Genomic DNA, 13,125 nt, shown 5'->3' with positions numbered 1-13,125 from the left:
CTCTGGAAAATATTTTACTAAATTTTTTAATAAACTAGAATAATTATGATGGAAAAAGTAATTTTTCAGTGACTAACCATACTTCTACTTGCTTCCCAGGACAACACCTCCCTGGGAACAAGCAAATTAAGAGTAAGATGTTTGAAGAAAAAAAAAAAAAAAAGAAGTAAGACATTTGCAAGGAATCATGGGCTTAGAGCATAGAAATCAAATTGTCTAAAAGGAGATTTCATGTAAGTCATGATGACCTATTCCTAGTTGAACTCTGAGAAAATTGCTATGACCCAGAACCTATGAAATAAATATGAAATTCAAGTAGTATTTGAAATGATTCTGTATTTCTAACCCTTAGCCACCAAAGGACCATTTCATGTTGATAATAATAGAATGCCTAAGGGAACATGAAATTAAAGGATTCATGAGAAACAACATAACATCAGGTAAGGTAGGTGGAATTCTTAATTTTTGTATTAATTTTATATTATCTGGTACATTAATTATATGTTATATTGTTATCTAATATAATGGCAATAAAATCATCTGCAAGAGTTCAAGATCCTTTTCTCCTTCTCAATGTCAGTAGAAAGACAGATTTTCTAGTTTTCCTTAAATAGTGCGGAAAGTCACATAACAAGCTTCTGCTGAACTCATCCTGGCTAATACTGAATGATCAAATGATATATGCAACATTCTTAACCGGTTATCTCTGAGCTGTTTAATATAAATTCTACTTTTGAAAAGACATGTTACTTACGAAGTAAAGAAGATTTTTATTACTGACCTTCCCAAATTTGTGTTTGAGTGGAAGTCCTACATCCTGAAATGCTGAAATAATATCAGATTTATAATCTTGTATAAAAATTCCTAGGTCAACATCTTTACTATAAGGAATAATGTTGCATTGCCGATACCATCCTAAAAATAAAAAAGAAGAGAAACAAGAACATTTTTTAAAAACTTAAATTAAGAAAAAATTAGTCACAACTGTATGATGTTTTTAAGAATGGATTTTATTTCATAAGATTAGACTTAGAGTGCTTTACCAAAATTGTTTTAAAAAATTAAATCTGTGGTTATAGAAGCCACTTGTTGAAGAACCTTTTTCTTTCCTTCCTTCCTTCTTTCTTTCCTTCCTTCCTTCTTTCCTTCTTTCTTTCCTTCTTTCATTCCTTCCTTCCTTCCTTCCTTCCTTCCTTCCTTCTTCATTCATTTTTACTGGCCTGAGCACTCATCATCCTCAGAAACTTTCATGATGTATTTTAATTTCTAAATAAGCTATTGGCTTTAATAATGTTACCTGGGCCATCCATTAAAAAAAAATTAAGTTACTTTTGAGAATTTTGATCAGAAACCCCTAATGATGAAGGCTGCCTTTAAGGTATGCTAAAAAATATAATTTAATTCTTTTGCTTAACCAGTATCCCTTCTCTGAGCTGTAATTTGTAGAACTTAACAGCTCTGAACAGCTTGTGTTTGATGGGTCATATAAAAAACAGCAGTATCAGGGGCGCCTGGGCGGCTCAGTCGGTTGAGCATCCAACTCTTGGTTTCGGCTCAAGTCATGATCTCGCAGTTTCATGGGTTTCATGGGCACTGATGGTACACAGCCTGCTTGGGATTCTCTCTGTCTCTCCGCCCCTCCCTGACTCACACTGTCTCTGTCTCTCAAAATAAATAAATCAACTAAAAAAAAAAAAAACAGAGCAGCATCATCCTCAATTTTCAGCACACTGACAATATCAAAAATATTTCTAGGTAAAAACTGAGAGCTTTTTCCCTGAGATCAGGAACATGACAGGGATGCCCACTCTCAGTGCTGTTGTTTAACATAGTGTTGAAAGTTCTAGCATCAGCAATCAGACAACAAAAGGAAATCAAAGGCATCAAAATTGGCAAAGATGAAGTCAAGCTTTCACTTTTTGCAGATGACATGATACTATACATGGAAAATCCGATAGACTCCACCAAAAGTCTGCTAGAACTGATACATGAATTCAGCAAAGTTGCAGGATACAAAATCAATGTACAGAAATCCGTTGCATTCTTATACACTAACAATGAAGCAACAGAAAGACAAATAAAGAAACTGATCCCATTCACAATTGCACCAAGAAGCATAAAATACCTAGGAATAAATCTAACCAAAGATGTAAAAGATCTGTATGCTGAAAACTATAGAAAGCTTATGAAGGTAATTGAAGAAGATATAAAGAAATGGAAAGACATTCCCTGCTCATGGATTGGAAGAATAAATATTGTCAAAATGTCAATACTACCCAAAGCTATCTACCCATTCAATGCAATCCCAATCAAAACTGCACCAGCATTCTTCTCGAAACTAGAACAAACAATCCTAAAATTCATATGGAACCACAAAAGGCCCCAAATAGCCAAAGTCATTTTGAAGAAGAAGACCAAAGCAGGAGGCATCACAATCCCAGACTTTAGCCTCTACTACAAACCTGTAATCATCAAGACAGCATGGTATTGGCACAAAAACAGACACATAGACCAATGGAATAGAATAGAAACTCCAGAACTAGACCCACAAACGTATGGCCAACTAATCTTTGACAAAGCAGGAAAGAACATCCAATGGAAAAAAGACAATCTCTTTAACAAATGGTGCTGGGAGAACTGGACAGCAACATGCAGAAGGTTGAAACTAGACCACTTTCTCACACCATTCACAAAAATAAACTCAAAATGGATAAAGGACCTGAATGTGAGACAGGAAACCATCAAAACCCTAGAGGAGAAAGCAAGAAAAGACCTTTCTGACCTCAGCCGTAGCAATCTCTTACTTGCCACATCCCCAAAGGCAAGGGAATTAAAAGCAAAAATGAACTACTGGGACCTTATGAAGAGAAAAAGCTTCTGCACAGCAAAGGAAACAACCAACAAAACTAAAAGGCAACCAACGGAATGGGAAAAGATATTTGCAAATGACATATCGGACAAAGGGCTAGTATACAAAATCTATAAAGAGCTCACCAAACTCCACACCTGAAAAACAAATAACCCAGTGAAGAAATGGGCAGAAAACATGAATAGACACTTCTCCAAAGAAGACATCCGGATGGCCAACAGGCACATGAAAAGATGCTCAACGTCGCTCCTCATCAGGGAAATACAAATCAAAACCACACTCAGATATCACCTCATGCCAGTCAGAGTGGCCAAAATGAACAAATCAGGAGACTATAGATGCTGGAGAGGATGTGGAGAAACGGGAACCCTCTTGCACTGTTGGTGGGAATGCAAACTGGTGCAGCCACTCTGGAAAACAGTGTGGAGGTTCCTCAAAAAATTAAAAATAGACCTCCCCTATGACCCAGCAATAGCACTGCTAGGAATTTACCCAAGGGATACAGGAGTACTGATGCATAGGGGCACTTGTACCCCAATGTTTATAGCAGCACTCTCAACAATAGCCAAATTATGGAAACAGCCAAAATGTCCATCAACTGATGAATGGATAAAGAAATTGTGGTTCATATACACAATGGAGTACTACGTGGCAATGAGAAAGAATGAAATATGGCCCTTTGTAGCAATGTGGATGGAACTGGAGAGTGTGATGCTAAGTGAAATAAGCCATACAGAGAAAGACAGATACCATATGTTTTCACTCTTATGTGGATCTGAGAAACTTAACAGAAATCCATGGGGGAGAGGAAGGAAAGAAAAAAAAAAAAAAAAAAAAGGTTAGAGTGGGAGAGAGCCAAAGCATAAGAGACTGTTAAAAACTGAGAACAAACTGAGGGTTGATGGGGGGTGGGAGGGAGGGAGGGTGGGTGATGGGTATTGAGGAGGGCAACTTTTGGGATGAGCACTGGGTGTTGTATGGAAACCAATTTGACAATAAATTTCATATATTGAAAAAAAATAAAAAATAAATTAAAAAATATATTTCTAGGTATATTTACTATGTATCTACTTCTTAATTAGGTGCTATAATACTGTTCTAAAAAACCAAAACCTTACTACTACTAAGCGCTCTTGGATCTCCCTAGTATCTTTCTAATTCTTTCATCCAAATTATTCAGAAAGTAAATAAATGTTTACAACTGTCTTTACAGGCACTGCTATTGGGCAATACTATTTGGAATTCTAAACTTTAATTTCATTGAACCACAGATCTAAATATCTAGGATGGGGTCTATCTCTAGGTTGAGAAAAATCTATACTCCACATCTAGCAAAGAAACATAAACTCTTAAAAATGGAAGGCTCCTTAAATATCATCTAATCCAACTCCCTCACTTTGCTCCTAAATGAAGAAAATCATGGGGCTAAAAATGCAAAACAAATCATGACAAGTGATTAAGAGGTATTTCTGATGACATCATAACACAATCTTGCTTCAAAAAGTTAAACCTTAAAGCATATATCACATAAATGTGTGAGATGTACTCTCTTTTTCTTGGCTACTCTTAGTGCAAGCTCCTTGACAGAAAGAACCATGTGAATTTCCACAGAGCCTAACAGATAGCCTAATCATATATCCCAGTTTCTGTCTATCATACCAACATGACTACTAATGGCACTCCTTTTCACTCTCAAGAGTCTCTTGGACAATAAATTATATAGTAACACTATAAAAACGGGAGCAGAATTGGGGCGCCTGGGCAGGCTCAGTTAGCTAAGTGCCTGACTTCGGCTCAGGTCATGATCTGACAGCTCATGAGTTCAAGCCCACATCAGGCTCTGTGCTGACAGCTCGGAGCCTGGAGCCTGCTTCAGATTCTGTATCTCCCTCTCTCTCTGACCCTCCCCCACTCATGCTCTGTCTCTCTCTCAAAAATAAACATTAAAAAAAATTTTTTTTAATAATTAAAAACAGGAGCAGAATTAATTTCTGTACAAATAAAGTTATAATCAAAGAATACAGTTACAACCAACTACAGTTATAAACAAGTGAATAAAAACAATTAAAACTTAAGGTTTTAAATAATTCTAAATTCCAAAGGGGTTTGATCCAATGTATCGTGGAAAGAGACCCATAAATGTTTCTTAGGTTCTAACAGCAACTTGCCTGAGGACTCTAGAAAAGTCTACATTTCCCATCTGAGAATGAATAGAATGTGATAAGGCAGTGATGCCCAACCAGTAATACTATCAGTGACTTGGAAAAGATTTGTGGGAATACCTTATGCTATGTCCTTTAGCCCTCCTCTCATTTGTGTGGTGTAGGTAAAGAAACAGAACAGTTAAGCGTCCAACTTCAGCTCAGGTCATAATCTCACAGTTCATGAGTTCGAGCCCTGCGTCGGGCTCTGTGCTGACAGCTCAGAGCCTGAAGCCTGCTTCAGATTCTGTGTCTCCCTCTCTCTCTCTATCCCTCCCCTGCTCATGCTCTTTCTCTCTCAAAAATAAATAAACATTAAAAAAAGTTTTTTTTTTTTAAAGAAACAGAATAGAGGGTTTTTTTTTTTTTTAAAGGCAGAACAATCTTTAGGATAGAAATAATAAAATGCTAACCTAAGGATTACCTGGAGATCAAACACAGTCTACCCATTCTGATATAAATTTTATACATGGCTTACAGTTTTTGGTAAACACAACATGGCCTTCCTAACTCTTTTATGTTTCTGAAATTAATGTCTTTAAAGAAATCAATAAATTCCTGTTCCATGCACTACGCCTATTCTGTCTATAAATATGACACTTCAAATATTACTGATGTTGTGTCATCTCAAACAATCATCCCTAAAGGCAAAGAGGATGAAATGACAAAAAGACAAATGTAAAGCAACAAAGAATTTTACCTAGACAAGTTCCACTGCTCAGCCAGAACCGGACTCCCAATTTCTTTAACGTTCTGGCTGCTAGCTGCAACAATTCCTTTGCACTCTTCCGAAAGGCCATGGCTTCCACGGTGTTATCATCAAGGTACTGCTACAGATAGAACAGTCAACTATTACAGCCATTTCTAAATTGCTAGAAATATTTCGGTGACATCTAAATTAAATTTGGAAATTAACCCCATATTATAAATTTTTCTGTTATAAAAAATCCAGTTTCAGAGTTCCTTGTTACTTGCACATTTATTTTATAAGACCACAGGAGCAGATTCTTCGAAAGACAAGTAAAAGGGGAAGAAGTATAACCAGGATTCCCAAAGGATGAGACTTAAACCTTCATCCACTCCCTCCTCCACATCACAATTTAGCAGACTAGGCAGTTAGGAGAAAAGAAGACTAATTCTGAGAGCTAAAAGCATATCTGAACAAAATGCATTCAGTGACGTTTTCATGATTCATGGATTCAACTGGTCTTTTGAGACTGCAGAGTGTAGTAGAAAGAGCCTGGGATTTTGAATCAGATTATCTGTGTTTAGGTCTAGCCCCTCTTCTTCTCAGCTGTGATGCTGGGCATCTCACCTCAGAAGAGAACACAAGCTCTATGAGGAAAGTGACTTCATTTTATCACTTTATCTCCAGTGCCTGATGAGCAAGGGAATGAGAGAACAAACCTCTCTTATATATAGTTTCCTCACCAGTAACTTGAAGGATAATAATTATACTTTGCAGGACTGCTGTGAAGATTTGATAAGACAATGGATGACAGAAAAATGTCTCATAAACTATGAAGTTCTATACAAATGTCATCATGATCATTTACTTGGCCATGCTTTTCTAAGTTTCTTCATTTTTAGACTATTCTAGACTGAGGAAAACACTATAAATTCTTCAGTGATGCTTCACTACCTATGGGTCAAAATGGAAACTTCTTGGCGTAGCAGAAAAGGACATTTGTGTTCTGGTTCCTGTCTACTGGTCCAGCCTCATCTCTACCCTCCTCACACTTCATAATACAGCAGTAACTTCTAACTCCCCCAATATACCACAACTTTTTGAGCCTCCGTGTCTTTACACATACTAATTCTTTTATCTGAAATGCTCCTGACCAACAAAATCTTTTAGGTCTGTGTTCCACCCTGTGAGAAACATTCCCTGATTTTCCCAGGAAGATGTATGTATTTATTCTACCAGTACTGCCCTTTTGTTCAACATTTGAGGGAAAAAAAATGTATTTGTCCTAGATACAAAGAAAAATGAATCTGTTCAATGAGTTATAATAGTTACCATGTGTAAATACTTTGACTATAATTCTTATCATATTTAATTCACATTTTTTATTTTATTTATGTTTCCTCCGCTAGGCTGTAAAGATGGTTCCTGGAGGGCACATACTAAATCTCCCCACCACTGTAGATACAAATTTAGAATCGTGCCTGGCACATAATATGTGAACATCACATAGTGGAAAATGGGTAAATGAATAAATGAATACGACCCTCCTACACTAACCCTGCCTATAATATCCTGTAATATCCTGTCATTCTTTCATAATATAACAGGAGAAAATATGGTTCCTGGAGGGACTCTTGGGATTTTTTTTTTAACTTTATTTATTTATTTTGAGAGACAGCAAGAGTGGGGAGAGGTGGAGGAGAAGGAGACAGTGAGAGAGAGGGAGAGAGGGAGGGAGGGAGAGAGAGAAAGAGAGAGAAAGAGAGAGAGAGAGAGAGAGAGAGAGAGAGAGAGAGAGAGAGGATCTTAAGCAGGCTTCATGCTCTGTAGGGAGCCTGACACAGGGCTTGATCTCACCATCGTGAGATCATGGCCCGAGCCGGTATCAAGAGTTGGCTGCTAAACTGACTGAACCACCCAGGCGCCCTGGGACTCTAGGGATCTTAAGAAAAAAGTGTCTCTAGGAAGAAAGTGGGCTCCCAGAAGATAAATTGCCTTCTCCAGAACATACAAATTATACAGGATCCCTTCAAGATGAAAAGATCTTCAGAGCCCTAGCTTCCCTTAGAACATATAACTGGAGGAGTACCTGGGTAGCTCAGTTTTGGGCGTCTGACTTCGGCTCAGGTCATGATCTCATGGCTCATGAGTTCGAGCCCTGTGTTGGACTGTGCTGACAGCTCAGAGCCTGGAACCTGCTTCTGTGTCTCCTTCTCCCTCTGCCCCTCCCCTGCTCACACATGCTCTCTCTCTCTCAAAAAGAAATAAACATTTAAAAAATTTTTTAACAATGACTGGAATGAGGGCACATGTTCTTACCCTTGGTGTGGTGGGAAAGACTGGAGACCCAGGTTTTAGTGAATGCTCAGCCAGTAATGACTGTGTAGCACACAAAACTGAAACCTCATTTTTTTTTTTTAATCTGTTAAAGGCAAATACTTGCCTTATTTCACAGAGTGACTGTAAGGGTCAAACTAAATAATAGACATGAAAACTCTGTGATTGATAAAAAACGTTACCCTGATAGTTATGTCCTACTGAGGCTGCCTCCTGCATGGACATACTCCCACCTCTGACGTACCTTTTCTAACATGACATTCCCAGAAACTCCATTTCTTAGAATTGACTCTCATATGTAATAAAGTGTATACACTTATCAACCTTTTGCATCTGTTATGGATTTTAAAAATTAGAGTATGCATAATCTTTTCCGCTTAAAAAAAAACCTTATATCAATCTTGGGCTTACCACGCCTCTGGAAAAAGACAAAATCCCAATTTAAATATCATGTCCATTTGATCTTTGCCATTCAGGCAACCTTTCCACAAACCTTCCCCCCAAGTATAGACTGAAAGTAACATGATAGAAGCTATCCACTCGTTTTATAGATGAGGAAATTAAGGCTCAGAAATTTGCCCAAAGTCTCATAAAAAAATTAGTAGTTGGAGGAGGATAATATAGCTTTGTAGATATTTCTAGGCCAGGTGTCCAGATATTTCCATGTTTCCCTCTGGTTTTTCACTGGAATTCAACAGACTAGACTGGAACTCATTAATTACTTTTTGATGGTTATTGCTGAAACAAATCAAGTTGAGGAAAATGTAAATTATCCTATTTCTAAACTTCTTGGTAGATTTGAGAAAATAATTAAAAGTAAGTAAGTCAAGAGAACACTTCCCATTCTCTTCCCCCTCCCTTCCTGAACTATTCACTATTAGAACCATTAGGTAAGGCAGAGCAAGAAAATGCATATAAGTGGCCGGTGTCAGAGCCTGAGCAAGTGATAAGAGAACCACATGGAGGGAGGTGTCCAGCGCTGGGAGTCAGAGCCTGAGCAGTTTGAGAAGTATGTCCGTAGATGGGGGCAGCCCAGTAGGAGATTATTAACACTCAAGCAGGGTGAGGACAGCATCCATGTAGGAGACAGGACAGAAGCAATGACAGGAGACTAAACAAGTAAGTAAATATATTAAGAATAACAGGAGTTGGGGCGCCTGGGTGGCGCAGTCGGTTAAGCGTCCGACTTCAGCCAGGTCACGATCTCGCGGTCCGTGAGTTCGAGCCCCGCGTCAGGCTCTGGGCTGATGGCTCAGAGCCTGGAGCCTGTTTCCGATTCTGTGTCTCCCTCTCTCGCTGCCCCTCCCCTGTTCATGCTCTGTCTCTCTCTGTCCCAAAAAATAAATAAAAAAACGTTGGGGGAAAAAAAAAAAAAAAAAAAAAAAGAATAACAGGAGTTATGTTTCTTACTATTTGAGAAGGGAGTCACAAATAAGAAAATAAACCCTATGATGTTTAACTGAAACATAAAGTAGTTGGCTGGTGGTATCAATGTGAATTCATGGATCTTGATAGATGGATATAGAAATAAATAGAAATAAACACACACACACACACACACACACACACACACACAGTCACTCAGAGGGTCTGTGTGCAACAAAACCCAAGTAGCAATGAGCACACCTGGCATCCAAACCTTCACTTGTTTATTTATTTATTTATTTATTTAGAGAGGAAGAACGTGAGCAGGGGAGGGGCAGAGAGAGGGAGAGATAGAATTCCAAGCAGGCTCTGCACTGTCAGTGCAGAGCCCTACATGGGGTTTGATCACATGAATGCTGAGATCATGGCCTGGGCTGAGATTAAGAGTTGGACACTTAATCAACTGAGCCACCCAGGTGCCCCCAAACCTTCACTTCTAAAAGGAACCAGGACTTAAAGAAATGGCTGATTCCATGTGTGTGGCAGGGAACTTACAAGATGAACCTAGAGCACCTGTGGCAAAGAGCAAGCAAGTGCTCAAAAACTGATGAAGACATGTCAAAATGACAGAAGCCATCATGAAGGGGTTCCCACTGGCCAAATATGAATCAATTTGAAGATAATGAAAATAATGAATGTAGTGAATAAAATACAATGCAGTAAATAAAATAGGAAACTATGAGTTCATACTGATATAGACAAATAAATTAAAAGACTGATGATGAGCGGCACCTGGGTGGTTAAGTCAGTTGAGCGTTTGACTCTTGATTTTGGCTCAGGTCACGATCCCAGTGTCATGCGATCAGGGCCCTGCCTTGGTCTCCAAGCTGAGCATGGAGCCTGCTTAAGATTCTGTCTCTCTACCTCTTTCCCTCTTCCCCACTTGCACGCTCTCTCTCTAAAATAAAATTGAAAAAAAGATTGATGATGACACTGACAATATTTTCATAGTTTTAAAGTACCTTCATGCCAAATTTCTATTAATGACAAAGGGAAAAACAGAAACTTCACAGGGTTGAAGCTAGCAGACAGCACTTTAATCAAGTGATCAATGTAACATAGCAGTAATGGGACAAATCACAACCACGCAGCACCTGATAGGATGTAATGAGAAGAGCACAGAATCACTTGTGGTGTTCCTACTACAGGTGTATAACCTGAATCTAACATGAGGAGAAACAGACAAACCTCTAGATGAGGGACAATTTACAAAACATCTGCCTGTAATCTTCAAAAGCATCAATCATAAAACTTTAAAAAGGACTATCAAACCATTTCAGACTGAAGGAGACTGAAGAGATGAAAAAATTAAATACAACATGTGATTCTGAATCCTTTTATTATAATTTATTCTGAACTGAATTCTTTTATCACAAAAGCTATTTCTGGGGAAATTAGCAAAACTTGAATGGGGATTAAAATGGTGATCTAATATCCTGATTTCTGTATTAAGACAATGTAGGACAATGTTTTTGTTTGGGGAAAATACTAAATTATTCGAGGTTGTGGGGTATATGGTCGACAACTTACTCCCAAATGGTTCAGGAAAAATATTTATTTGTATTTATTTACCACTTTTCTGAAAGTTTAAGTATGTTTCCAGAAAAAAAAAAATGTTAAAAATAGAAAGTTAGAAGGTTGTTTTATGAGTTCTGTGAGATTAGTTCACGGCTTACTTTACACCAGGCATTGTATTTAAGATTGTTTGGCGCCATCAAGTGTTCAAAGTTATATATGTTCACTTTAATTTGAAAACGGGACCTTGGTTCTAATAGTAAGAAATAATGAAGAATGAAACATTTAAGAGAATAAGAATAAAACAGTTATCAACTTAATTAGGCACCCTAAATCAGTAATACCAATACAATAACAAAAGAGAAAAGCAGATTAGAAATCACAAGTATATCTTGCTGCAAGTGAAGGGACACAAATAATGTAATTAAGAATGAATACAAAGTTCCACCTGATTTTACTATAAATATAAACCTCCGACGGGATGGTAGTCTTGCTATGCGATGGTGCTTTAAACACCAAAACTACGAGGCTATATATGATAAGCTGATAAGCCTTCTGAGCATCTGCCATCCATATTCTTTACTCAAAAGCTGATTGAAGGCTTGTGCTGAAAATTTCAAAAGCAAGAATGAAAACACGTAATTAAAAAACCTGATGCCATCCTAATGATGTACCAATATTTTGAAGCATTTTACATTTTACATTGCCTTCTCACAAAGATCGACAAAATCAGTCTGGGCAAACGCTTGCTAGGGAATGGAGAAGTCCTAATAAGTGTCCTTAGAAAATTCATTTGATTCAGATGAGCACCTTATTCTCCAAACATTTTTCCAAATTATAGGATCTTTTCTTTGTGCCAGATGCTGCTCTAGATACTGGGGCTACAGAAGTGAACAAGAAGCCTGCCATCAAGAAGTTCACATAATCTAGCAGGGGGACAAGACATACACTCGCAATTCACTGTGGGAAGTGCTCTGACAGAGGTGGCAACCAGAGCAAACTCCCTTAAGGCAAGAAGAGCGAGTGGTCAAGCTCAGGCAGCAGACTGCATCTCCTCTGCTTCCTGTTACTTCCTTCGTGGTAGGGGTATGATGCTCAGCACTTGTCGACTACAGTAGATTCGTCCACATAGTTTTCCAGCTTGTCATCCATGAGGCTGACTGGGTATGTTTCACAGCTCACAATTACAGATTTAAGGAGACTGGGCTGGGAAGACCCACCAGGAAGGCTGTCAGGCCTTGGTCCCAGGGACCAGCACCACCTACCAGAAAAATCTTGCATTTGCGGGTGCGGGGCACTTAGCCAGCGATTATACAGCTGGTACTTCGTCTCCTCATTCTATTCCTGTCCATGTGTCTACACCTTTCTTAGAAGGGAACACCAGAAAATAAAGGGCAAGTGGAAGGATCGGGGTACCAAAACCCCACCATAAATTCTGACTGGGTTTCACTGTATTTCTGTTTTAAGTCATCTCTCAGAGCTGAAACTTCATGCCTCTCAAAATCATCTTTACATCCCCAGGGTCAGCAGAGTTCCTGGGAAAATGGCTTTCAATAAGTGTTTATTGAATTGAAAGCGAGAGCAGCAGAATAAAGCAAAGTTCAAAAAGCACTGGTCTCTGCATAGCATTTACCTTCAAAACCTTCATAAACACAGAACATTCATATGCATTGCCAGCCCTCTGAGAAAAACTGCATTTTCCGTGAAACCTTTCCCAAATCTACATGGTCCATCTTCTACAGTGGCTTCATCCAGTGGGGGGAGGGGGGCCTTTAAGAATGCACCACCTTTGATAGTGTTTATGGGGTATCCTAACTGAAAGCAGAGGCCAGTGCTAAACCTACCAGAGCCTACCCCAATAAAACAACGTCTCCATAAACATCACACCATTCAACTAGGAGAGAAATAGTTTCTTACGGTTAATGTTTACTCTCCTTAAAAAAAAAAAATTCAAATAAAGCAATCTAGAAGAAAAACAATGAATCAAAAAAGATGTTTTCTTACCTATTTACTATAGGTCCCTTCATTTCCTACCCCTCCCTGGAAACATTAAAAATAAACACACCTCTTCTAATTTAAAAAGTACGATA

General features: G+C 38.4%; 1 protein-coding gene and 1 long non-coding RNA gene across 5 annotated transcripts in view; one reads left to right on the top strand and one right to left on the bottom strand.

The window, feature by feature from the left end:
* The window catches only part of FKTN (fukutin), a 67,324-nt gene that overhangs the window by 28,893 nt on the left and 25,306 nt on the right, over positions 1-13,125 (bottom strand). For both annotated transcript variants that reach the window (XM_049627393.1, XM_049627385.1), the window contains exons 6-7: positions 5,771-5,900; positions 782-915 (exon numbers count right to left, since the gene is read on the bottom strand). In XM_049627393.1, the coding sequence (XP_049483350.1) occupies positions 782-915; positions 5,771-5,900 (264 nt within the window). The remainder of the gene's footprint in view (positions 1-781; positions 916-5,770; positions 5,901-13,125) is intronic.
* LOC125920275 (uncharacterized) overlaps positions 1-13,125 on the top strand; it is a 38,615-nt gene that overhangs the window by 20,334 nt on the left and 5,156 nt on the right. The window contains exons 4-6 of one of the 3 annotated variants that reach the window (XR_007456996.1): positions 100-233; positions 353-440; positions 11,896-12,544. This is a non-coding gene — a long non-coding RNA (uncharacterized LOC125920275). Of the gene's footprint in view, positions 1-99; positions 234-352; positions 441-7,167; positions 7,583-11,895; positions 12,545-13,125 lie in introns of those variants that run through there. The other 2 variants (XR_007456998.1, XR_007456995.1) reach the window with 2 other exon arrangements.

The sequence above is a fragment of the Panthera uncia genome, chromosome D4 (assembly GCF_023721935.1).
Source record: "Panthera uncia isolate 11264 chromosome D4, Puncia_PCG_1.0, whole genome shotgun sequence".
Taxonomy (NCBI): domain Eukaryota; kingdom Metazoa; phylum Chordata; class Mammalia; order Carnivora; family Felidae; genus Panthera; species Panthera uncia.
The sequence above is the reverse complement of the archived record's forward strand: the minus strand, read 5'-3'. Positions and strand labels throughout refer to the sequence as shown.